Raw genomic sequence first — 27469 nt, 5'->3', positions numbered from 1 at the left:
GTTTCTGTGACAGCTCTTTACTTTTAAGCTCTTGTCTAACTTAAAGCTGCTATCAGTCACTGTCACATGCTTCTTCGGTATACTCCTCGTCTGAAGTATTCTTTGATGATGCACATCATCACTTGTGGCAGGCTTTTTTTTTGTTTCCTGTGCAGCAATTTTTTGCTTATGGAGCAGATCCCTTTGAATTCTCTTGGTGAGTGCTTTGATGGCTGTTGATATCCTTGTTTTGCATAGCAAACCACTTCCAGCCCCATCATAGAGAGATGAGGTCTTGTTGTATTGTTTAAAGTTTCGATACATTCATTTGCTCATTATTTACAGCAGTGACAAGTCAAGAATCTCCACCGGAGTGTTGTACACATATCTTTTGGTGTTTTTTTGACAGGAGTAAGCTATGTTCCAATACCGGGTTTCACCCTCACCTTACATCATCATCGTCATAATCATGATATCACACCCAGATGTGCAAGTCACCCATTGTTGTAAATGCCACATTCCTGCATTCATTTCTCCTTCCCCTCTCTTCCGGTTCACTTGTTTGGTCGTTCAGACCATTCAGAAGTGAAAAGTTTGGCAACTCCAAGCAACATGAGCCGGCCAACATGCTTATCTCCATGGTAACCACAGTGGGCCCGCCTACGTTTCTGTGGCAACCATACCTCCTACTCCCTTCTTCACACCCAGGCAGGCAGTAAATGGACCTTCAGAACACTTCTTCAGTATTATGACCATACCTCTGTAAACCAGGGACAGAACTAATGGCATGACTATGTACAATAAACTGGAGTACTTTAATCTTTAGTTATTAGAATGGTAACGTTTAGAGTAGATATAATAATGCAAATACTGTATTTCTGCTTTGTAATTTTTAACATGTTGCATGATGTAGAGACAAAAGCATGTTCCTGCATGATTAGTAGCTTATCTATGGATGCTTTCTTCCTTTCCATGTACTAACATAACTAACATCAGGATCATCACCAGTGCCTACTCCAAAACCTCGGATTGTGACCTCGAGTAACCCCGAGACACTTGCCCCAGTCCCTCGTCCTCGACGATCGCCACTAGTTCTGCCATCAGCCGATGGTGATAGCTCGAGAAGAGCAAGCCGACAGTCTGTATCATCATCAGAGTTTAGTAGCGAGTATGGATCTGTTGGCCGAACTTTTGGTGTTGGTAAAACAATGATAATGCTGGCAGCTTCTAGTCAAGAATCAAGCAGTAGCAATGAACACTTAGCCAACTCTGGTTTAGAGTCGGATGTTGCTTCCAATTCTCACATGTTAAGTACTTGTGAAACTGATGAAGAGTTCTTAAATATGGCAGAAAAGGATCTTAAAATGTTTGAGACGAGAAGAAACAGTTCTGAAAATGATTCCTTAATAGACTGTACTCCCCAAGATGCCACATATGATAGCCTTTCCGTGACTAGCTCGCTGTTTGACTCGGAGCATGAGACTTCATGTGATGGGACCTGGGGCAGGAACTCGGTTCGATCACACGACTTAAGGAGAGGGCAGTTTGTGATGCGCCATCCTTCGAAAAAATTACGGAGTGGCAGCCTGCGCAGCATGAAGGAGTTGCCTGGGTTTCTGAAGGAGGATAAAATTCTCTCACGTTGGCCACCAGCTGAGGATCTGTTCTCTGAAACACAGGATCTGCATGCAGAAACACAGGAAACAGGTGCATGATTCTAACTTTGTAATAATTAGTTTGTGGCATGATGTATGGGCATGGCAGACAGTGGCTATTTTTAGAACTTTCCAGTATTATCTGATAAAATCTTTTCTTCTGTTCCTATCATGTTAGTTTCATTATAATTATTCTGTTTTTCAGTATTGAAAGATGATGACCCATCATTTGATGCATTCAACAGTCTCTTCTCTCTAACCCACCCATTATTTTATGAAATCTTAAGTTGCACCATGTTACAAATCAGTGACTACTTGAGTTAGGGGCTCGGGATGTGAAACTTGCATGTTTTAAGGCCCATTTTGTACGTCGATATCTACAAAATTACTTGTTCCAAGGCTATCAAATTTTGTACGCATTTTGATATCAACTAGGACAAAATTTGTGCATGATATAAACATTCCTTCTCCCTTTCTTCATTAATAGAGGTCCAAATAGTAACAAATCACATTTAAAAAATTAAATTTTTACCTCAACTTCCAGTACAATTTTCACACGAGACTACTTCGTGTCTTAATTATTTTGTTAATAGCTAGTACATACAATAGTCCTACAAGTGTATCAAAGATGTATTTTACTCCATTAAAATGGGCTACTCATAAAGGAAATGGCTTTTCTCCTAAAAAATTTGGAGGCAGTTGGTGCCAGGTGTCCACAATTAAACTGTGTTTAGCGTTGCACAACACAGGCTATAAAGATCGTAGGTGTCTGAAATGTTGTAGATACCCTAACTAAGAAGTGCACTCGCGAATTATGCCACACAAATGATTAGTTTCAGTTCTTGCCGCCAGGTGAAAATATAATGCTGCAAGCTTTCGGAACGTGTAATTTTCCGTAACTCTCACATCAGAATGTTCTTCCGGTGGAATTGCATTGTGTCGGTTCCTTGGTTGTTGCCAGAGCAACCGATACATTCGGCTTATGTGACCGTTTGGTGTGGTTTTACAAGCTCCTCCTTTCTTGGTCCATTTTTCTTTGTGGAGGTGACCTTTCATCGGTCTGTTCGGTGTGCAGTGACATCTGCACATTATAGAGACCTAGTGCAACACGTGATTCCAGCTTTGCAAGTACGCAACTGTGACCACACCGTTATTTTCATGCAAGATGGGGCAACACATGTCGCTCGTCAGAGGAAAGATTTTCGCAAACGTTCAGTAACAACTGCATCATCTCTAGGCATTTTCCAGATGAGTGATCTTCAATATCCTCCGACTAATTTCCGGCATTTTCCAGATGAGTGATCTTCAATATCCTCCGACTAATTTCCATGAGACTTGTGATTGTGGGGATATTTAAGGGATCGTGTCCATCAGGGACATATTCGGTCTCTGCCTTATTTAAGGACTAGCATATGACATGTCGCTTTTGTTTCACCCGATATGGTGTGAGCAACTGTCGACCATGCATTGTTATGGATGCAGGATGTTGCTGAGTTGGGAGGCCACATTGAACAGTGTTTGTAACCATAAATCCTAATAAGCGTGCCAGAATCACCGTTGTGGGTTTGATCTTTCAGCTTTTTTCTGAGACCCTACCACTGCTTATAGCACAATGTTTTGACCTGGTGTCAAGACTTGTAGCTAATCATTTTTATGGCATAATTCTTGAGCGTATTGCTTACTTTGCACATCGATGAAATTTCAGACTCCTATGGTCATTACAGCCCGTGCTGTGCAGCGCTGAACAGTCAGTTTAATTGTGGACTAACTTATATTTTAAAGAAGAGTATACTTTCTGCAAGCCTTCCTTGCAGCTTTGAGGCAGTCAAAGTACTACACTAAATTTGATTTCTCTCATTCTTACAGTTCCTGAGAAGAATGTACCTAATATTAAAAAATCTACTTCAGATATGAAATATTGGTTTAATGTCTATAGCAGAGGTGCTTGTCCTGGGCATTCCATCTTGCGGGCGCCCAGCACTGTAAGCGAGCGGGCGGGCAGGCAGGCAGTCGGGCAGGCAATGAGCGTATGCTATTCGCAGGCAGAAATCCATGTCATTTTCAATTTACGCTGTTAGAACGTTATTGACGTTCATTGCAGTTTATATATTTTGACTGGATACAATAAAGAGTTAGGCCTGCAACCTGTATGGCAGTTTTCACTATTAAATTTTAAGAGGTGCTTTAGAAACCTTTCTAATTTAATACAGAGTTAAGGTGGATAAGCTATGGCTTGTGGTTGTTTGGGTTTAAATTATCTGATATGGCTTGACAACAATCCAATTAATCTTACTGGGAATAACATCAGTTAGGTTATTTACTTGAAGGCATACTGTATATCTGGTAGATATATTTACATTGTTGTTGTACTTTAATCTTGGATAGTAAATATCTATGTCCTCACTCGTGATGAAACTCTCTCTCACCATTTAGAGGCTAGCTATTATCATCAGACACCTGTTAAATTTTAAATCCCATTTTCAGAAATTGTTACCAGAGAAAGTCGCACAACACTGTGCAAAATCAAGCAGTAAACTTGTTGAATTATGTAATTATATTACATTTTGCTTAGTGAATAACAGGAATTTTACTTTTTCTCAAAATTAAAATACTGTCATGTTCATCCAAGGAATCATAAATCATAAAAAAAAAATTATATAGTGTTGGTTTTCTTTGAATCAATAAATATAAGAAAGTAAAACTGGCTTTTTATATCAAGCGCAGTATAAATCAATCCGAAATATCTTAAAAAGGTCAGTTTTTATTTATTATAGCGTTTTATTTTAAATACTGCACTCCCATCAGCATTTCACTGAGTAGTCGAGGAGAGCTTTGTAATCACAATTGAACGTCAATGCTCCCTCGCTTCCCTGCAAAGTGTGTCCGCTCTCTTGCTTTACTGTGATGTATGCCTGTTACATAAGCTGCCCGCATTTACGTCACGCCAGCCCGGCCTCACTCGGCAAGATTCAACGGGTGCCCAGCTGAGCACCTTTGGTCTATAGTGAGTGGCAGTGGTGCTGTCATATTTAAATAGGCTTTATTTTTTTAATGGTATATGGCCTCGAGTGGACTGGTTCAGATCTTTGGAGTTGTATGCCTACAGGTGACCTGTGCGTCTGTAATGATGGGACCAGACCTATTATGAATTTTAGTGATGAAAACTGCTCACATACTCAGCCCCCGAGCCATCACAATTAACCAGTGATAGTCAAAATCTCTGGTCCAGCTGAGAATCTAATCCCGGATTCCATGGACTAAAGGCCAGTGCGCTAACCATTTAGCCGTGGAGGCGGACAATATATATATATAAAATAGACTTCAGTTGCAGGAACATAGAGAATCTGCCACCTGGGCGACTGCTCTAAATGCAGATCAGTGGGGATTGTTTTTTTAAAAATAGAACAATTTGACTTTTTTGTAGAAATCATTATTTACCAGCCTCTTTTCCCGACTGTTGAGATTCCAAAATTGCACTTTTGTTAATTTTAAGGCCAGTTCAGACTAGTCTTAACATAAGACTGCTCTACTCTGGACATTTCTTTACCTTCTTTCCCTCCATCATTGTATTTTTCCTCTGTTCTGTCAGTCTTCTTAGTAAACTTAGTGGGTGTGCAGAAGATTTCCTCTTTCCTCACTGCTTGTTACAGAATTTTCTAGGCTGATCAAACTCAATTTGTCTGTTGTACAAAGACAATATCAGAAGAAATAAAACTAAATTACATCCAATTTTTCTGATAAAAAGTTGTGAAACAAAATGTATGGAACTTGATACAAATATTTTAATTTACTTTGTATATTTTGCATTGAGTTCAGTATATTTTCCTAACTGTTTGGCATGCCCATATAATGTAGTATTGTTCTGTAGAATCAAAGTTACATTTATTATTTGCATTATCTAAGGTTTTCTTTTTCTTTTTCTTTTCCTTTTTCTTTTTCTTTTTCTTTTTCTTTTTCTTTTTCTTTTCTTTTGTATAAGCAAACACTAAAGGAGCATGCATGAGGAAAACTGTAAGGACCTCAATATTGTAATTACATTTTGGGACATTTTTTAAATACTGTGTGTTGAACAATGGGAAACTTACCTCATTCCTCATTTCCTTAGTGTGCCTCTTCATTGATGCCTAGGCCATCTGATGGCTAATGTTGGAGCTGTTGAGGATCCAGCCAGCCTTTGGGCTAAGGACTATACATACATACATACATACATACATACATACATACATACATAGATACTATGACAATGTGTGATGAAGTGGGATGTCAATAATGTGACCTCAGGGTGTCAGATGGGTATGTAAAGCGCCAGATATCGCAAACAATGGATACCAATGAATGAGGGTGGTGATGCTTCAAATGATGTCACACTAATAGTAATCATGCGCAACCAATATCAATCATTTGATGGCATCCTAGCAAGCCTGGTTATCATCATAATAAATATGTACAAATTAAATATAATTGTATCTGAATTATTGTCAATGTATGTAAGATGTCATCAAATCACTCTAATCATACATGTAGGGTTTGCGCATGACCATGTAAATATCTCATAACTCCAGCTAGCCGTTAGATTTTGATCTTTTAAGGGTAGGTTTTCACGACAGATAATCGCCACTTAATAGTAGTACCTGAGACAGACAGGCATCTCGTGCAATGGCAGTAATTTAATATAAATGAACGGATATATCTACAAATAATAAGGTTAAATATAGCATAACTGGTTTGACATATTTCTTGGCATTGTTGTGGAGGCGGAACATTACATTGTTGATGTGATAAGAGAATTTGACGATAATGGCGGTATACTAATCTCGAACAATGACTTAATCAAAACAATGACAATAACATGTCCGTTAAATAAAATTCAATTTACAAATAATTATAATAGTAATTAGTCCATGTGAAGAATTTAAATAAGTCTTACATAAACTTTAAATCAATGAAAGATAACAATATTTAGTGTAATACTTGAAAATCTTTCAAGAAAATGACTTGAAATACCATTCAAAAATCATGGCTTGAAAATAATGACTTCAATATATTTTTGAAATATACGACTTGGTGACTTATCGTTTCCTTCACCTGCATTTCTAAAGCAAAATCCTCACATCAGTATCAGCATTCACCTCCAGGTTGTTACCAGTTAAACAAATATAAAATTAATATTACATCAATGGCAGTAACTCCCAGATATTCATTAAAATATGAAAAAGATTTTCCCTCTACCTAATCACGTAGTTCAGTTTAAATATGGATGTCATGAAATTGAAAGGACTCATTTTGAAGATATAATACGCAAATATGACACCATCTCAAAGTAATACAAGAATTATACACCAACATGCGAGCAGAAATAACAACAAAGTGGCGTTGGCTCGTTCCCTAGAATGGATAAAAATACATTCCCAAAATACACTTCAGTTGCATAGCCACTTTGGATTGATTCTGGAGCACTCCATCATGAATAGCTGTAATAAATCATTATGAACATTCACAATACTACAATAATGATGCTGGTCACAGGATCTGGTCAGGTTTCCATAGAATGTACCTAAAGATATATGAGAGCAGAACTTGACACACAGCTCCTAATATCTATTCTCATTCATATTGAAGATCACTATATTATCGCCTTCATATATTTATTCATTACTGTAAATGACCTACTCATTTTCATATGTGAAGATTCTATACTCAACATAATTCCTCTCTCTCTATAAACGCGCAGATTCACAATAAACACGCAGATTCACAATAGTCATGTAGCTACCACAGTCTTTGCTCCTCCTGTAAGAAATTCCTGTGCTATTCTACCATAATTCTGCTGCACTGCACTGAAATAAAATTCCTGCTCTACACTGCAATACAGATACAAAATAAAGTAATTCTACGAATGTATAATCATCATCTCGAAGATCCTAATTTAGTCTGACCAATGTAACATCATTGAAATGAATATATATTGACAAATGATTTCTAGAGATTCAATTATATGAACTGAGGTACAATTAAATTATTTGAAATCTCTCATAGTATTAGATTATTGAATGAATGAATAATTTGATCTCGCTTGATGACATAGTATCAATTTCATATTTCTAAATATTCTACATGTTCTGCTTATTTATTGCACTAAAAGATATGTACAGAAATTCAACATCCTGAAAGAAAAAAAGATTATTAAATAAAGAAAGCTTTCGATGAACCGGCCAGCCATGTTGTAATCCATCCTGGGCAGTGTCCTTACGCCTCACATGTTTATTCCATCTTGATGACACACTCACAAATTAAGAATACTTTCACATCTATCGTGCACTGAAAAATAATATTACATATTATTATGCAGGCAAAACACAAGTGAATTAAATATTGGTTTAAAAAAATACGCAGTAAAGAAATTGTCTCAAATGCAATATTAACAGAGAATCACAGTTAATATTTTTTCTCCAATGTTATAATTCTGGTAATCCGACCGTACGACATTTCAGGACCCTTTCTGTCGTCTACACGGTGATCATACGCGTATGTATAACACGGCGGTTACAAGTGTAAATACATCAGTGCTCGGCGAACCAAGTGGTCTCAATCACATTCAAATCAAGAGTGAGAAGTAACAACAACAATTGGCAGTACAATCTTGCCACTTACATACAACTCCAGTCATGTCGGATTTTAAATTCAGAGTTTCCACGCATAGCTTCTTAAATATAAGTGTGCCGGGCTGAGTGGCTCAGACAGTTGAGGCGCTGGCCTTCTGACCCCAACTTGGCAGGTTCGATCCTGGCTCAGTCCGGTGGTATTTGAAGGTGCTCAAATACGTCAGCCTCATGTCTGTAGATTTACTGGCACGTAAAAGAACTCCTGCGGGAAAAATTCCGGCACCTCGGCGTCTCCGAAAACCGTAAAAGTAGTTAGTGGGACGTTAAGCAAATAGCATTATTATTATTAAATATAAATGTGACAATATTATATTAAATTATGGCATGAATCATAATGTACTATTCCATCCTCATAAATTGTTATATACTGTATTTCTTTTATATAAAATTGTCAGGCTGTCATCGCGTCGCATTAAAAGATATTATTGCTATGAATTATGTTCTCCATAAATCAATTGTTTATTCCAAAGCCATATGAGGAAAATCATACATACATACATACATACATACATACATACATACATATATAAATGTGTTGAAAATGCTGGATTTACTCAGTATTTTAATGCATATCATCCCGATTGCTAATTATATATGCACAAGTTTACTCTAGCTAGGCTGGCTTTGAAGCTGTACAGGCAATGAATTAAGATGGAAATGGTAGCCAGCCATTGAGGGGTTGTCTTGGCATTCCTTTTGTGATTTCACATGACATAATACTTTTTCTTAATTTATAAAAATGCAAAAGATTTGCAATTAATAAATGAATGAATACCCTAAAATTTAGAGCAATAGCCTTCTATAAGGAGGGGAGCTCTGTTGATGTCTTACACAGCAAGCTATTCTGCATTATGAATGTTTGAGTCTACAGTTTATTTTTAATTTTTAGATTCTGCACTGTTTTGGATCTTAGTCTGATTGCCTGAATAATGAATGTGTAGGGTATTATTCACTTTCCAGTTATCTTTGTGTGTGTTGCCACTTTTTACTTGCTATTCAAAGAGGTATGCACATCTTCATCTTGGTCTTCTGTGGGTTCTCTTTCTTGCATGTGGTCAGACATTGCAACTCTCTGCGCTCCCATCTATCATCTCGTAGACCTGCTACGGGGTCCTCCCAGTCGCATTTAGTTCTCTGTGGCTTGCAGCAAGGCACCAGTCATTGTTGATGTCTATCATGGTATTTTCTTTAGAATTCTACCTCTTGGTGATGCGCCTAGAATCTTTCTTGTCATTTATCTTTAGCATACTTCAAGAATGTAGCTATACAGAAGTACTGGAATAATGCAGGTCTTCAAGAGTTTTGAATCTGTGTTTTCATTTTAGTGTTTTGTCCAACAAAATGAAATTAAGAGACCAGAAAGCCTTCTGAACAGCGCGACTCCTCTTATTTCCTTCTTGGCAATAATAAAACGATATACAAAGTTTACATCATTCACCACTAGTCGGCATTCCATTTGGTTATCTGACTTATGTTAAGAGTTTGCTTTCTCAGCTTCCGTGTAGTCGGCCTCGAGGTTCCCGACTAGCAATCAGGTGATTATCACCTACCCCAAACCAAACCACATGGGACAATAGCTGTGAAGGGCCACAGCCTACAAAGCAACCAATGCTCAGCCCGAAGGCCTGTAGATTACAAGATGTTGTGTGGTAAGCACGACTAATCCTCTCTGCCATTATTCTTGACTTTCTAGATCGGGGTCCCCATCTGTCAGATAGCTCCTCAATTGTAATCACATAGGCTGAGTGGACCTGAGGCCAGCCCTCAGATCCAGGTAAAAATACCTGATCTGGTCAGGAATCAAACCTGGGGCCTCTGTTTAAGAGGCCGGCGCATTTAGCTAATGATGAAGGGACATTGACATGATACAGCAAGGTTGTATCTTTTCTTTTTGATAGAACATTGGAATATAGTGTGAATAGGCAAATTTACTGGTTTGATCCCTAATTGCCAGGTAGTGTTAATGTAATGTAATTTCCAACCTTGTAAATATTTTATTTTGCCTTAATTTTAAATTCATTTAATATGTGAGTGATAGGAAGGACACATGAAATTAATAATTTTTGATGCATATTAAAGAGATGGTGAGATTAAACTAAACTGTTTCCTTCTTCAGGGTTGCAGCTGGACTCAGAAGAAATAGACAGGGCATTCCAAAGTGTGACAGACGAGTTGGAGGCAGCCATCTTAGCTGATGAGCTCAAACAGGTAATTCAGACTCTTATTGAAAGCTATGAGATTAAATGCAATATGTGAAGAGTAAGTGGTATTTTACTAGTGAACCATAATTAGGCTGCGACCATACTGTGGACACAGTGTGTGCATATGCTTGAAAAGTGGAAGTTTAGAAAATGAGCATTAGAAAATCTGGTGTCCAGCCAAATAACAGGCAGCATGAGTGTGGATATACTCAAGATACTTCAGATTTCCGCCCGTGTCTTTCTAGTCTCTTAGATTTTTAACCTTGTCCATAAAAGAAGTCTTTATTGAATTTCAGAAATAAGAATTTTTAAATAATTTTTTAAGAGCAATCGGACTGACATGTTGCATCTACCAATCAAATTCATGTAAATCACAAACGGTTGCGACTGGCGGGCAAGTAGACTTGCGTGTCCTTGATCACTCTTTCCCTCCAAAATTCTGCTCTACATGCGGTGTGGAGTAGCGTTACGCAGGTTTGTGAATTCTTTCTCCTGGCACACTTGCCTCCTTTCTATTTGTCACTTGCAGCATACCTACAGCTGTTTGTAAGGGTTTATGTTATAGGAAACCAGATGAATCTAAAAACTGAAATATGTTCACATTTTCACTTCTCTTAGAAAGACTAAGTGGTGATTAATCAGTATCACAAACAATTCATTTGCTATGTAAGGTAGATTAAAGATGGATTTTTTCCATTTCTTCAGGTCCATTATTTATTGAAATTAAGCAGTTATAGTAACTAGGACATCATTAGTAGCTTTTTACCTAGGTAGTTGGAATTTTGAATTACACAGATAAGAGCTATATATGTGAAAAAATCATTAAAACTCTGTGAATGAAACTTTGAAGTAATTCTATTATTAACTGATACAAATTTAGTCTGTAGTAAAATTGGCTAGTTTTGTTCCAGGCTTCACCTCTCCCTGATCTGCCCAGCCCTGTGACCGGGTCCCGGAGTCCAAGCCTCAGCGATTGGGAATATCAACTACCAGCTCCACCGACAGCATTTCAGGATCGTCAGTCTCCCACTCCAACCTTGGGCGAGACGATAGAGTTGGGTGAAACTGGAGTCTTCCAGGAGAACCTACCATCAGAACCTTTTCCACCGCGGTTTTCAAATCCTAAGAGTCAAGCTTCAGAACAAATTTCTAGGGAATCGGTGCCCCAGTCAACACCATCTAGTGCTCAGTGTTTGCCTTCACAGGATATTGATGAAAGACTTCATAAAAGCAAAACAACAATAAATCCATTGTATAATGCTGAACTGTTTGAAAGGGAAGCTATACAAAATGAGGAACTTAATGAGAGGTTAAGTGGGAACACTGCTGGACATAAAACTAGTCTTCATAATGGTGTAGGAAAAAATGATGAAGAGGAAGATGATTGGAAACCTCAGCAGCTTAGGGCAGTATCTGAAGTGGACATAGAACTGAAAAACTCTAGCAATAATGTTATTCGTAGGTCTTCATTTAACGATGTTGGACAGTCAAATCAGCTCAAGAACTTCACCATTACTACCTACCAAAGGCCTCGTGATACGGACAATATCTTCAGTGAAGATAATGGCTCTAGGAGAATCATACTGTCTGAATTTAAAAAGCCCCTTGAAGCCACTTTATCTAAGCAGCAGAATGGCTCTGCTCATCCATTAGCATCTTCAACAAGCCTGCCAAGAACTAATTCTTTCAACACTAGTAATATGGAAACAGTAGAACATTCAGTGGTTAGGAGGTCCACTTCACATGTATCTTTGGTCAATTCTGCTCGAAATCTACGTGCTAAATCGATTGGTAACATTTCTGCAGTTACATCAAGGGAAGGACGAAAGAACAGTGAATCGGAGGCAACTGTTGACAGTGGGCATGAGCGATTACGGAAGACCAGCAGTGAAATGGCTATTAATAGAGGTAAGTTATGTCATTTATGTCTCCTTAGTTTGAGAACTATCATTTTTAGTCCAATGCTGTGATCTATTTGTTTTTAGTGCTTTAAAAAACAATTATTTTTAAAAAGCGATGATAGTTCATAAAGTCTATAGACCTGTCTAATATTGCATTTCTTATCTTCTTATCTCTATAGCATAATTATTGCAGCCTATGTATGATTTAATGAGTTTGTTTATTCTGTTCATTTGTTGGCCTCCAACTTCCATTTCTGCACCTTATATTTCTCTTTGAATGTCTCAGAATGCTATCAATTTACATTGGCCACATTTTACCAAATAAATTGCTCTCTATTGATCAGGTCCATTCAGAAGCTCTTAATTCGTAATCTTTCCTCATCTTTAGCATTCTACTATAATCTCATCTTTCAAAGACTTCTATTCCCCTTTTTACTTCATTAATATGAGTTCCAGATTTAAAGTATCTAAACAGAAATAAACATAAATGTTTAGACATTCTACATATGCAAGCGATTTTGATAGAATCTGATGTTCTTTTAAGAACAAAACGTGTCATTGTATGTTAAGTTCTTTCTTTTTCAAGTATAATACTGTTACCATATGTTTTTCTTTCGCAAGTAGTTTATAAATTTACTAGCAGTTTCCCACTAGCTCCGCCCGCAATGTACAAAGTAGGGTGTTGTTCGTTACTATCCTCACGGATGTATTTGCAAAGTTTCGAGTTAATGAAATAAAGCACATGATCTGCTGTGGTAATAGAATGTATATTATGTCAACAAAACACTTGAAAATACATCACACAAAGAAATTGAATTAAACGTTCCTTGGAACAACACTACGCACCGAACTGTTAAAAGGTCCTTCAAAGATCGTCATGGAGACAAATGTATTCATAACTTTTTTCAGAATTTACCAATTTAAGTAGTTATTACCCCAAAAGAAAGCGCTTGATCCACTGAGTGGTTTTAGATTAAAACGAACTGCGTACCTCAATTACAACAAAAGATACGATTGCTTCAATGAGAAAAAATGTTGAAGAAATGAGACGTCAAATTGAATGTGCACTCATAACTTTCCTGAGAATCAACCAATTTGGATAGTTAAGAGCTGAAATGAAAGAGTTTAATCCACTGAGTGTTCTTAGGCCAAAACGAACCCTGCACCTAAATTAGAACCAAAGATATGATTGTTTCAAAGATACAAAAAATTGAAAAAATGAAATAATTTGAGGAAGGTGGAAGTTAAGTGATTTGTAGTACCTGATGACAAATCTGTGCATGAATACCTTTCAGTTAAAAAAGGAATGAAGGAAATCGACCGGATAGAATGACCGGACTGACTTTAGTTTTCATAAAAAAAATTAATATATAGATTACTCAAAATTAAGTTTTGGCAGACTGAAGAACAACAGGTATAGAGTCGAAACTGAAAAGAAATGGCTTCTGATAATTTTTTTAAAAAAATTACTACTTTGCTTTGTCCAATGGGCTTTCCAGTTGATGATGATGATGATGTAAAACACATTGTAAATAATGTCTGAGCTTAATCCCTTGGTAGTTGATTCTTTAGAATAAGTGGAAGTTCCTCTAAAAGGAAGTAAGTAAAGGTGGATAATGTGTGTGTCATTTCATCGGTTTAAAATAACTCATCTTACATGTGATATTTTCATCATGGAAACTGTTCAAAATTTTATAACATTGAATGTGTATACCCTTTCAGATGGTTGACAAATCATATTCATCTTCTTCACATCCTGTTTCCAGTCTTTTTGGGTCGGGTTGTGAATCCCCAGTTTTCTATATCTCCACCTCTCCCTCCCTCCCTTCCTTCCTTCCTTCCTTCCTTCCTTCCTTCCTTCCTTCCTTCCTCCTATATTTCTTCTACTTTTACTCCTCTCTTCCTTATACTCTCCATCACCGTACTCTCCATCACCTCTTTCTGGACCTTCCCTGTTGTCTTCCTCCTATTATTTTCTCCATAAATACTCCCTTTGGAACCCTATCCTCTCCCATTCTCATCATGTGTCCATACCCTTTCAGCTTACTGGTCTTATATCTTATCTTCAGTTTAGGGAATCAAATTCTTATTTTTTTAATAATTGGCTTTACGTTGCACCAACATGGATACGTTCTCTGGCGACGATGGGATAGGAAAAGCCTAGGAGAGGGAAGGAAGTGGCCGTGGTCTTAAGGTACAGCCCCAGCATTTGCCTGGTGTGAAAATGGGAAATCACGGAAAACAATCTTCAGGGCCGCCAATAGTGGGGCTCGAACCCACTATCTCCTGGATGCAAGCTCACAGCTGTGCGCCTGTAACCACACGGCCAGCTCACCTGGTGGAATCCAATGCTCTCCCTGATTTCTGTGTTTCTGATTTCATCCTTTCATGTCTTCCCAATTATTCCTCTAAGGAATTCCATCTTGACTATTTGGATTCCGTTTTCATCACATTTTTTGTTGTTGTTGTTGTCCGTGTGCCTGCTGCGTATGTCAAATTGGTGTGTAATATATTGAGTACAGAATTTTCTTGCATTTCTCTGAAACATCCTGGTTTAACACTATACCTCTCACACAGTTGGAAAAACTCATTGGCTTGTTTGATTCTTTTTCCAATTTCTTAGTTCATTTTCCCATCTCCTGCAAGTATACTCCCCAAATATTTGAAGATTTTCATAACTTCTGATTGTCTTCCCATTTACATAAATATTCCCTCTTCCTTCTCTATTACCTCTCGTCATCATTAGTCTTACTCCCCTCCATACTTCCCCTATTTTCATTCCATGTTCCTCTATCTCATGATTCCATACAGCAACTTTTTCTTGTAGTTCCATTTCATTTTCTCCCCATATTACAGTTTACAAGTACTATTATTCTAAAATGATGCACCAGATTTTATGGGCTCCCTTTCAATTGCTTATGTAGAAATGGTAAGAACACCAGCCACTGGATAGGAATATTTTTACTTTTCTCTGAATGACCTAGGAAGCTCCAGAACATGCTGGGTTGTTGAGGAATGAACTTAATATTCTGGACATACTTCAAAAAGCCTTTGATAATTATGAATTCCTATTTCCATCTACAGGTTCTGATGATATCAACAAGGTGGAGCAGTCTGCTGGTCATCCTGCTTCACCTGATGAGCCACTACAGTCATTGCAGGTACAGTAATTTTTCCACCATAGAAATACAGTAGAATCTCGATAATTCAATATCGGTTAATTCAAAATCCCACCTAATTCGAAGCAGCTCTAGTTCCTGGAAATGTGAGGTACAGTTTTGCATGTTATTTAAATTGTTTAATTTGAAATATGGATAATTACATTAATTACATTTAAAAAGTAAGTTTTTCCAGAGTAATTTAAATTCAAAGTTTATCCGCGTCATGATAGAACGCATGTTCCAGAAAGTGCTGGGGTAGCTTTCAGTATTACCAGTGTCTGCAGTGTGCTTCATATTTGCTAAGTTTGAGGAAAATCGTAATTCCTTTGTATTCAGAGTTTTAAGGAATATCATATCATATGTAGCAGGCAGTGTGCAGAGAAGCATAATCTGCGAACACCAGCGATGCCGACAGTTGGCATAAAAGCATGGCTTGTGCCAGCTGGAAAATCGTTCAGGGGGTAGGGGGGGATCATTGTACTGTGTGGCAATGCACACAGAGAAGCGGTACACATCTTCCCCTCGTCATAGGGAAGTTTGATAAGCCACAATGTTTTAAGGGCGTTGGGCACTTTCCATGCGAGTACAGGACATCTAAAATGCATTCGGTACAGTAATCCAATGAATAAAGGATTTGCACAGGGGAGCCAACATAATTTGTCCTCGTCTTTGAATTGTGCATTTTTTTCTTTTGAAGCATGAGGTTATGTTTGCCAGTGTATTATTTGAATAATGTAAATGCACCTTGTTGGATACATTTTGGGAATAGTTTTTTTCCAAGCCATTTAAACTGTGAATCAAGGTGATTGCATGCATTAATGCATCTTAGAATACTTTGTGATGCGGCAAGGGTTGGCATATCTGAATTACGAGTTGGCGGTTAATTAGAAATCACGTAATTCAAAGTCCGAATTTTGTGTCACAACGACTTCGAATTAACAAGGTTTTACTGTAAATGTTTTTTTTCTGCCAGTATACAATGGTATGCAATACATCTTTTATCCCCATGATTTTTTTACAACAGAACTAGGATTTATTGACAGATTTATTATAAATATTCCAGCAGATGGTATTGTATTCATGAATTAAATTTTCAGTCTTCATTCTTACAGGTTGGTGCCATGCTCACATGTTAAAGGTTGGTAATACAGCCAGAAAAACGAAGTTGTTCACTTTCCTATTGTTTCCAATGTCAAAGTAGCAGTTTTATATTTGCTCTGCAACATATCCTGATATTTGTGGACACTTATTCGGCATACAAATGTAACAACCTTGGGATTGCTATTTTCCCAACTGCCTCATTAGGTGGTCAGAGAGAAATAACCACAAAGCAGTTTTAGCCATCATGCAGAGTACGTTCATTTGACCCACTGTATGCATTATTGTAATAAAATACAAGCTAATAATGAAAATAGGTTTATGAGGCATTCAAATGAAAATCTGGGTTTAAGAAAGTCACTAATCACTACTATCAGCACTTTTCGTCTTTCACAATAAGAGTACATGGCAAGCGATTGACAAGTGCACTTCAGCAGGTGTTTATTTTCTAAATGCACAGATTCACCATCTCCATTTCACATAATATTGCTAGGTGGACTTCATCTGTAATGTTTACACAAAATGCAGCTAAACATCATGCACACTACAGAAATACAGCTACAGTTTAAACAATACTCTTTAAAACCTCCTACAAAGCTACACAATAAATATGTCTCAAAAAAACTTCAATTCACCGATCTGAACATTTGCATACACTTGGTGTGGCATTACTGTGCAAGGTGAACGTAAACAAAGACTCTTCTTGCAAGAAGCAGCTACTGCTTCAAAGATTGCAGGGATTCCCCTTGCAGGTGCAATATGATTACAGAGTTGCATGAAATCCTAAGAGACGGTAGCACAAGGCAGAGGTCGTCCTCAAAATTTCAGCTCGATCTGGCAGATATTATCAAAGTTCAAGAATAATAAACATAGCACATTGTATGCTGCATTGCCCACTAGGGAAGAAATGCTCCACATTCCCCATTAGATGGGTTAACCATCTTCTTTTCGTTTCAGAGTTACAAGTTGTAAACCAAACCGTACAGTTCAATTTTTTTTTTTTTAAATATCACTCTGCCATGCATAAAACTGCAACTCACTGAATGTCATATTTTCTCTTGTGCCCCACATTTATGTTCAAACAGGAACTTAACCATTTGGATCACATCTTTAGTTCCGGAGCAGTAAGCTCAAATATGAGCACACAATTCTGATACACTAAGGACCAAATGCGTGTAGCCTGATTTTGTAGACATAATGTGAAAACAGTATTCCTTTTACCGATCCTATGATTTAGACAATCCTTGTAGTATGTTAAATTTTATGACTTGATGTAATATATGCACCTCACATTTGTTTTTAGGTGATGCGGAACATTCTGAATCCTAACGACCAGGAGCCAAGAAAAGATACAAATTCAAATGAACAAGTTGCAAGGAGGTATGCAGTTTCTTTATACTCTACTAACCCTTTAGTTTTAAAATGTTTTCTGATGTTTGCACTCAATTACATGATAGAAATAGTTCATAAATCCTTCCTTCATTCATTCATTCATTATTTGATCATAATTAGAGCCTAAATATGCACACACAATCAAATAGTGTTAAAGGAAGCAAGTAGCAGCACCATAATATGAAAAATGAAATGATCAAAAATTCCAATCAAATATTTTTGTGGGAACCTTATTCATGGCTGTCTCAATATGTATGTCCCAAAGTTGGCAATGGAAATTTTACATTGGAGATGAACAAAAGTGTCTGGGGGTGTAAAAATAGCATTTCTATGTTTTGACTTCTTGCGCTACCAGTGGGTCTTCGTAACAACCAAAGTTATGTAGCAATTTGTGTCTTCATCACTCGACATCAAGAAAACGTCGTACAGTTAGTAAGAATATTAGAGAAAGCTGTAATTTTTTTCCTCTCAAAATAGTTTTCTTAAGAGAAACAGTCAGTAATGAATATATTCTGAAGTATTGCACCTAGAAGCATGAACACTTCCTGAAGCTCTTCCGTGTGAGGTCTCCAGGGATACGATTCCATGCTGTCAAAATCCACGAACACAGCAGCTTAACTTCCGGGCGCTGAATGTGACCAGTTGGCGTCGATGTGTGCTTATCAGCTGCCATCCATTCTGTATAGAGCTGTTTCAAGCTGCTTTAAGTGGACGGTTCATGCAGATATCCAGTGGCTGTAGCATAGAAGTCATGCCGCCAGGAATGACTGCTAGGTCAGTTTTCCCATCCTTGATATGTTACTTCATAGCATCTGTTGTGTGACCGCAGTAACTGTCAAGAACAAGCAAGCTCTTTTGTCCCAGTAATGCACCAGGGCGACGTTGCCAGACACACTTTACCCAGTCCATCCAGCTGGAGTTCTGAGATATGACAATAACACCAGCGGGTAGATTTTTAGGAAGCGTCTTTCGCTTGAAAACAACGTACGGCGGCAATTTGGTTCAGTCAGCGAGAATACACAACATTACCGTACACCGTTGTTTTTCATTATTACCACCTGTTCTAATGGTAACACTTCTCGCACCCTTAACATTCACAGTCTGTCCACTGGCATTTCAAAGTAGACTGGCGTCTGATCTGCATTGCCAATTTGGGAAAGCAAATATGCATTTTCCTTCCGCAAACGAATTATGTGATGCTGAAACAACAATAACTTCTCATCGTAGGCCACCAGGAAGATGCTGTGAAATTGAGGTATGCCTTCATATACTCAACCCATTTCTTTTATAAAAAATTACATATCCATCCTCGGCTTGCCTTAAACCCTTCCAATGAAAGTTCCTTTGCGATCTCTAATGCCTTTAGCTAACACATTTCAATTGACACACCACATCTCAATTCTCACCTTTCTGTCAATATTTATAAAGTAATGCAAAATTCTGGTGGTATGCAACATATGGTGCAAAAAGAAACTTAAATAAATATAACTGGAATCGTATTTGGCTTAACCATACCAGAGTTAAAGAAATTGGAATTCAGAAACGTTACCTCAGTTGGCTTTGCCATATATCACAGTAGTCATCTACAGATTCTTAGGTGTAAAGGATCGTCTGTTTTCAGACAGCATGTTGCGAAACATCGAGAAAAATCTCTCCACATCAATGGGTTTCAGGCGTTCATACTTGAAGCAAGCGAGATCTTCCTCTTCAGACACATCAAAATTTTCTCCTTTTATTATTTCACTTATCTTGCACATAATTTGATACCCCTGTTTCTTTTTTCAAGCACTAGTTCACTTTTTCATTTCATTACATTATCTTCTTTTTTTCCAGTTATGGTTCACATATATGTACTAGAGAAAAGATGTTTTGTTTAAGAAGTAATGGATGAACTAATGACGGTTTGAATTGAGTATGGGCAGTAAAAACATAGTCAAAAGGAGGTGAAGATGCAAAAAAAGCAGTTTAGACCTAAAAATGGCCAAAAGGAACCAATCGGCTGAAAAACCCCGAAAAAGGCAGAAAAGGACAAATAAAAAGCCGTTTTCTGGCCTACAATGACCCAGAATGAAAATGTTGGGCCTCGTTTTCAGACACTCAAGAGAATAAAGGGATTTTTCCTTAACTTCCGAGCCCTACTTATTATACTCAAAATCTCACCGAGCTCGATAGCTGCAGTTGCTTAAGTGAGGCCAGTATCCAGTATTTAGGAGATAGTGGGTTCGAACCCCACTGTCGGCTGTGGTTTTCCGTGGTTTTCCATTTTCACACCAGGCAAATGTTCGGGCTGTACCTTAAGGCCATGGCCACTCCCTTCCCACTCCTAGCCCTTTCTCGTCCCATCATTGCCATAAGACCTAACTGTGTCGGCGCAACATAAAGCGACCTGCAAAAAAATATACTCTAAATCATACGACAGGAATATGAAAATGAACACACCATAGGATAAAGACTAACAGATCTGTGTGGGTAGAGAGCAACGGGAAGAGGAGAGGACAAAGATGCAAACACAAAAGGACAAATAATTCTTCTCATCTCCATGCCTTTCTTCTCAGCCCCCTCCCCCCAGGAACTTGTTTCTGTTTGCCAACAAACTCAGTGAGGGGCCATCTTGAAAAATCTTCATTCTTGATACGGGAAGTGTAGGATAAGAAGAAAGCTCGATAGAAACAGGAAAAGGGAAGCTACAAAAAACATGGGATTGAAGAGGAGAGATCATATCTCTTCAAAGGCAACAGTGTAATAAGATGTGTCCTGTCTTTTGTGTGTTCTGGGTTTTCCTTGCCTCATCTTTGTCACTTATTTTTCCTCCACTCTGATCTGTCATTGCTCTTATCCTATTATGGGTTCTTTTCAATGTTCCTGTCTTTTCTACATATGACTTAACCTGTCACTTGTCTCTTCCTTTCCATTAATCACAATCTTATGAATTATGTACAGAGAAATCTAATTAGTGCGTTCCTTATTAACACCTTTTCCCGCTTAGCATGCTGTAAATTCCAAGTTCTAATTCTAATCGTATTAAATCTAAATAAAAATACCTCTCCTATTGCATCACAAATTCTTGCTATTACCGCTTAGTACGATCACACATTTCCTAGCCCTGAAAATGTTGTCATCCCTTGTGAAAGGAACGCGATTTCCAACTCTGGTAAGAGACCTCGCCACAGTTGCGTGAGAACAAGAAATCCTAAACTTCACAGCATAAGTTGCACCTTCGGGGAGCAAGCTGTTAGCTTTAGGAATGCTCAGTTTTGCTTGACGGCTAGCAGCGATATTGCTGTGTAACACAGGAAGCCTGTTTCTGCTTGCATTTCACCTTCCAATCGGAAGTTCATAATTTATGTTGTGTTGAGTGGTCGAGTGAATGGTAGCGAATATTTGTTGTGTGATAGTCTACATCTGGATTAGGAACATAATTGTGTGAAGTTGACTTGCATGGTGCATATTTGTCTTGAGATAGCCTAATTATGGATACGGAAAAAGTTGTGCAATGAAGACACAATTAAAATTTTGCAGGAAGTGGACTGGCATCTGCATCTTTAAGTACTCAGAGGTGGCATGAATGTTGAAACACTCATCTTTCAGTTTCGACTCAATCGATCAAGTTGGTTTAAGTTTTCTCAGATTCAAAATGATGACCGAAGTCATTCTCTTGCAGTTGCACATGTTAGAGTATATCTCAGATTCATTGTTTTAAGAATGTTACCATAATATAATGTTTAATAACATACCAGTCTAAAATAGAAGGCTTCTACTAATATTTGTTTTAGAAAGAGAGTGATCTGCAATAATGCATTGATATTTTGATGGGCCCCCATGCAAAAGTTTTCATGTTTTTTGTCTGATGTTTTTCACACATTTCAGTGCAGTGTTATTTTATAAGCCCCAGCAGAAAAGGTTTCATATTTGTTCTTTCATCATGTTTTTCACACCTTTTAATGCTCTCCTCTCATCTTTATAAATGGTGGATATAGTTGTCACTATACCCGTGGATACAAAACGTAAAATTATATTAATTGTTTATATATTCCTGTTGGATAGTTTTTATTCACGTATTGAGTGGTATGTTTTCTTGCTTAACACATTCCTTTTCATTGTTCCCTGCAGAAACGTTTTAACGAGGTTCTACTGTGTTAGGTGCATCTTCAATTTTTTGTAGAGCAATCTAAATGTTTGTTTTATCACACTCCATTGCATGGTCTGTTGTGGGCTATTTTATTGATATGTTTGGACCACTGTCCTTTCAATACAGGCATCTTCTGATAATCTTAGTGGGATAATTTTTCAAGTGGTACGAGTAGAAAGTGTTAATTTAATATGATTCGTTTTATTTTCATTCCTTTTTTCTTTCTTTTCTTAGGGTGAGCTCGGAAATGCATTCTGCACAAAAACAAGAGGACACTCAAGTATCTCAACCAGTTGTGAAGCCAGCTGTTACAATAGAGTCCCAATCTGAATCTACAACAAACGGTGATGTTACTAAGAGGTATAGGTACACTCCTCCGTCTGTCAACTTTTCAACTTGGAGTGAGCGTCCCAAAAGTCAAGTCAGCATTAAACTGGATAGTGACTATCGCATTGGTACAGGACAAGGGGGCAGCCAAGAGTCGCAGTCTGTGACGGAAGTGAAGACGGAACAGAGAGAGAGACTGAGTGACACTACTAGTGGGGGAGAACCAAAGAATACTTCAGGTGTGAAACTGTTGCAAGGAGAGGTTTCCAACCCAGCCATTAATCAGACAACGAAAGTAGAGCCAGTACCTCTTAGCATGAGGATTGTTTCCCACACTACATCATCCAGTTATAGCAAAAGAACACCTTCTTTCTCAAATCAAAGAATAGATTTTGTTTCAAAAACAAATGATCAGAATTCAAAGGAAACTCACCAGGTTGTAGTAAGGACAAGCAGCTACAATACCGCACAGATAGCAGATCCATCAAGAATACCCATAGTCCGAGCTGTAGAGCTAAAGAAATCGTTCCTCCAAGGACAACAGCAGCAGCAGCAGCCGCAGCAGCAGCAAAATAAGAGCACCAGTGTACAACTCAGTTGGAATGGAACTGATGACCTTGCAAAGAGAAATGGCACTACGGATGTCAAGAGAAATTCAGAAAATGAAGAACCAGAAATCTTCCAGGGTGTAAATAACTTGGCTAAGATGTTTTCTGCAGCTGCCCCAAATTCAGAGTGCGTTCGTGTTGGTTTCAGAGGAAATTCAACACGCCCAGTGTCGGCATACCTATATAATGGTTCTAATGATGCTACAGAGTCTTCAGATATGAAGCGAAATTCAACTTCAACTAGTGCTCTGAACACTGTTGGCATTGGTGACTTGTATGTTGGAAATACCTCAAGCCAACTCAACACAAATGGACCCAAAAAGTACACTTCAGTTGTGGGAATTAATGGAGCAGCTATTTCGACATCCAGTTTTCGAGAACCAGATGTTAACAGAAACCATCCAAAAGTTACCAACTCTGCTTCCATTAAGGTCAATGGCTTTGCAGTACCTAAGCAGCCAATGCCTGTAGTAAAAGGCTTTAGATATCCATCAAATGGAACAAATCATTCTGATTCATCTTTATTGGCTGCCAACTCTCACAAATCTTCAACAGTCTCTGAACCATTGACTGTTAAAGTACAGAGATCTGACTCTTATACAAATCAGAACCAAAGAAATTCATCTAGCGAACCTGCACCAACATTTAATGTACGTATACAGCACACTCCAACGGTCAAAATAGATTCTTTGCAAGCTAAAACGAGGCAGACAACGATCCCAGTACCTCCACCTGCCCCAGCACCATTGAAGAAGACTGTGTCAGTGCGGCCCAAATCATTTGCAGCATCGGAACCCAGTCCCAGAGATCAGCTCATGGATGCCATTCGGAACTTCGGTGGGCGTAATAATCTGAAGCAGGTGCGTACACTCCCATCTACTAGTGTGTTGCTGGTAATGTGATGGAGTTTCTTTAAGCTTGTGTACCATGTTGAGCACAATTGTTACACTATTCAAGTAAATGTAAGTGTTGGCAACTTTACTTGATTTTCTTTTATCTTCAGCTGATGTAAAACAATTAAATACTAACTTCTAATTTTACATGTTATAAAAAGGGAATATCTAAATTTAAGGACAAGAAGCATCTGAAGACAGAAAACTAGGAAGGAGCATAGGGAAACACGTAAAAGATAAACACAGTGGCAGATAAATCGGAGGAAGCAGTAGAAGAGTGGGGCAAGGGCACGCAAACAGCAGTGTGTTAAGACTCAAGTTTGCCTTTCTCTTTCCTTTCTTATACCTAGCCATGCCACAAGTTCTATCCCTAATACAAAAGTAGCTAGTGTATAGCGAAATGGCAACTACGAGACATGCATATTAGGAGTGTCTGGTTAAAAGGTGCTATTTCCGCTTCAAGAAATGTTTTAGTATTTTGTCCGCATGTATTGCAATAGTTGAATAATATGGAATGCCATGAGGAATCCAGACCAGAAAGATGTAATTACTTAAAAGTAGTACTATAGCTGATCATGGGTACGTTCCATGTGCCTTTTATTAAGTTTTCTTGCATTTTCCCCCAACTTTCTCAGGGTGGAAATGGTGCCTTTAGAACAGCCCTCCTCATATCTGTTGCTTACTCAATACAGACTACACACAGTATACCAGCAGTGGTCAAAACTTACGTCCTTCGCATGTCAGCATGCTCCACGAGTGTGACCACTTCTAGCCAGTGTTCGAGCTATCTCACACTACTGCATTATTCGGTGAAAGGCTTCAGAGAGAAACTGATTCATTCAGTCACCACAGGGTTGGTGGAAGCAAAAAGTGCATAAGCAAAATCTGCATTCACAGCCTTTGTAAATTACACATAATGTGGTGTCAAAAATAAATTGTTTCATAATAATAGCATTGCATATGGTTAAAAGTATAGACTCTTTTTAGCAAAACAAAGAACTCTGTGACCTGACATGGGATGTGTTGGTTTATTTACATTTGGACTGTACAAGAACAAGGGTTTACAATTCAAGCAACTACACAGAGTTGCAAGTTTTAAAATCCATCAGACCGGCATGTTGCCAGGGCGTGGTCAGTTTGAAAACGGAGGAAAAACTGCTAATGTACATAGATGGAACCTAACATTGAATGAACTTTAGCAGCTTGCGTGTGCAGTCGAGGATATTGTTGTAGAGAAAGTTTTTTTGAGCATTGTGCATATTTTGGGATTGCAGAAACTTGTCCTTGAGATAGGTGGTGTACTGTAGATCTGTGAACTCGGGAAGTAATGGGGAATATTTCACAAACAAGAGAGAAAGGTATGATGAATATATTGAAGTTGGTCTTGAACCCTTTGAATTCTTGAAACTGCTTTGGAAACTACTGATTGGCTGGCAAGGTAACTGTGCTGCTGTTATGTGGCCAGACTGCTGCTCTTTCCCTCCTCCTCTCCCCTCGACAGCATACCACTTTTGTGTGTGCAAGGCAAATCCATGGTTGGAGCTCTGTTTGGCCAGATCTTTGGTATACCATAAACAAATAGTGTCCTCCCTTTATCTTCACTCATGTTGTCAGCCACAAGTCTCATTGCATGTATCATTTCCAACAGTATTGAGGCTGCTACATTAATCATATCTACTTTTCTCATTGTGTAGACTATGCCTCTCTTTTAGAATATTCCACTGGATAAAGATCAGGTCTTCCCGAGGGCCAATTGACGGCCGTAAACTTGACACAAATTGTGTGATAGGATGCCCTCACACAATTTTTCGCATTAGTTACAGCCACTGGTAGGTGACCTCTTTATACTGCTGGGAAGTTCGTAGCAGTTTACTGAGAGTTGCAATCAATCAATCAATCAATCAATCAATCAATCAATCAATCATTATCGCAGTTCAGTTTCTCTTCCTCAGTGAAAAACTTTCTCGTCCATGAGCAACTGCCACTTGTGTGCACTCTGATAGTTTCTTGGCTCTTATCTTTTTATCTGTCGTTAAGTTGCTGTCAGTTGCTGTCCCGTGCTGCTTCAGTTTGCTCCAAACATGAGGTCTTCTGTATTGATGTGTTCTGTCATTCTTGGTGGGATTTTCATTTCCCATGTCACGATTCTTTGCAGAGCACATTTCGTCTAATTTTCTCAGCAGCAGCTTAGACTGCTGCTGGTGTACTAGACTAATTGACCGCTTCTAGCTTTATCATTGAAAGTAGCAATATCTCATTGTATCATTTAATGATGTGATATACAAATTTAGTTTTTGTAGATCCAAGAAGTCACTAGTCTCATTGCCCTAGTAAGATGTAATTGCAACAATATAATTCTCTTTTACTCTTCACACCGACTGTTGATTATTCAGCTGCTTAATTTTGGTGAGCATGTATTGTTGCACACACCATTGCAGATGTGCCAGTCTAATATATAGTGACCTCTATAATGCAGGGATACAACTTAACACATGACTAGGTACTCCCTCAAATCACACCCGTCCCACATACTTAATCTTATTTCCTTGGTGTTTCCTTCATCCTAGTTTTTCTTTAGATGCTTATAACTTATTCATGTATGGGGCTAATGTATAGAATATTTGAAAGTAAACTGTGTTGCTTATTGATCTTAACAAAATGAATAGGCACTGAATAAAGTTGCTTCTTTATAGAGGCTGGCTTAAGTTTACTGAATGCATGTTAAGATTTTAATTTTCACCAGCAGGTTTCCTTTCTTCTAGTCTTATATTCTATTAATAATTAAGTTGCATGTGGGAGGTTTTTCTTTTCAGCTACTTAGGCTTCACTAATATATTATCACAAGACTAAATGACCTCTTTGCAATGCTTTGAATTACTTGCTGTACAGCTGACCTTGGCAACTGACTCTTGGGCAAGTACATGTATTGTTTTCAGTCTGCCAGTCTGCCCAAGTTGGCAGGTTTAATCCCAGCTCATATCTGTAGATTTACTGGCATGCAAAATAATTCCTGGGGAAACTAAATACCAGCACCTTGGCGTCCTCAAAAAACGTAAAAGTAGTTAGTGGAATGTAAGGCAAATAATATCAATAGTTTTGTATAGTCTATATTCAAATCACTTGTACTATAAACCCAATGTGCTCATAGAATGTTGCTTTTAGCGAGAGGATATTCAAAATACTCAAACATTCTCAATGAACAGACATTATTCAAATCCTGTGTACTTCCTCGGCAACCACATCGTATTAAACTGCCTGTCCAACTACAATGCTTTTAATACATTGGCGACCATCTCTTGAGGTGGCATATGGGCATATTTTGAAGTTGTAGAATTGTAGAAAATAGTAGGTAGGTTGCAGTTGTAACACATCACCAAAAAATTGTCTATTCTACAGATTAAAGAGTTGCATTTAGATCTATTGAATACTTTTCACATTACACATTTTCCAACGGTATGCCTTT

General features: G+C 38.1%; 1 protein-coding gene across 3 annotated transcripts in view; it reads left to right on the top strand.

Annotated features, from left to right (window-relative positions):
* The window catches only part of LOC136876472 (serine-rich adhesin for platelets), a 496688-nt gene that overhangs the window by 460829 nt on the left and 8390 nt on the right, over positions 1–27469 (top strand). For 2 of the 3 annotated variants that reach the window (XM_067150462.2, XM_067150461.2), the window contains exons 9-14: positions 976–1686; positions 10413–10504; positions 11409–12405; positions 15483–15559; positions 17961–18037; positions 22413–23973. In XM_067150462.2, coding sequence (XP_067006563.2) covers positions 976–1686; positions 10413–10504; positions 11409–12405; positions 15483–15559; positions 17961–18037; positions 22413–23973 — 3515 coding nt within the window. The remainder of the gene's footprint in view (positions 1–975; positions 1687–10412; positions 10505–11408; positions 12406–15482; positions 15560–17960; positions 18038–22412; positions 23974–27469) is intronic. The other variant, XM_067150463.2, reaches the window with a different exon arrangement.

Source organism: Anabrus simplex, chromosome 6, assembly GCF_040414725.1.
Source record: "Anabrus simplex isolate iqAnaSimp1 chromosome 6, ASM4041472v1, whole genome shotgun sequence".
Classification (NCBI taxonomy): Eukaryota; Metazoa; Arthropoda; class Insecta; order Orthoptera; family Tettigoniidae; genus Anabrus; species Anabrus simplex.
Note: the sequence above shows the minus strand (reverse complement) of the source record. Positions and strands in the feature narration are given on the sequence as shown.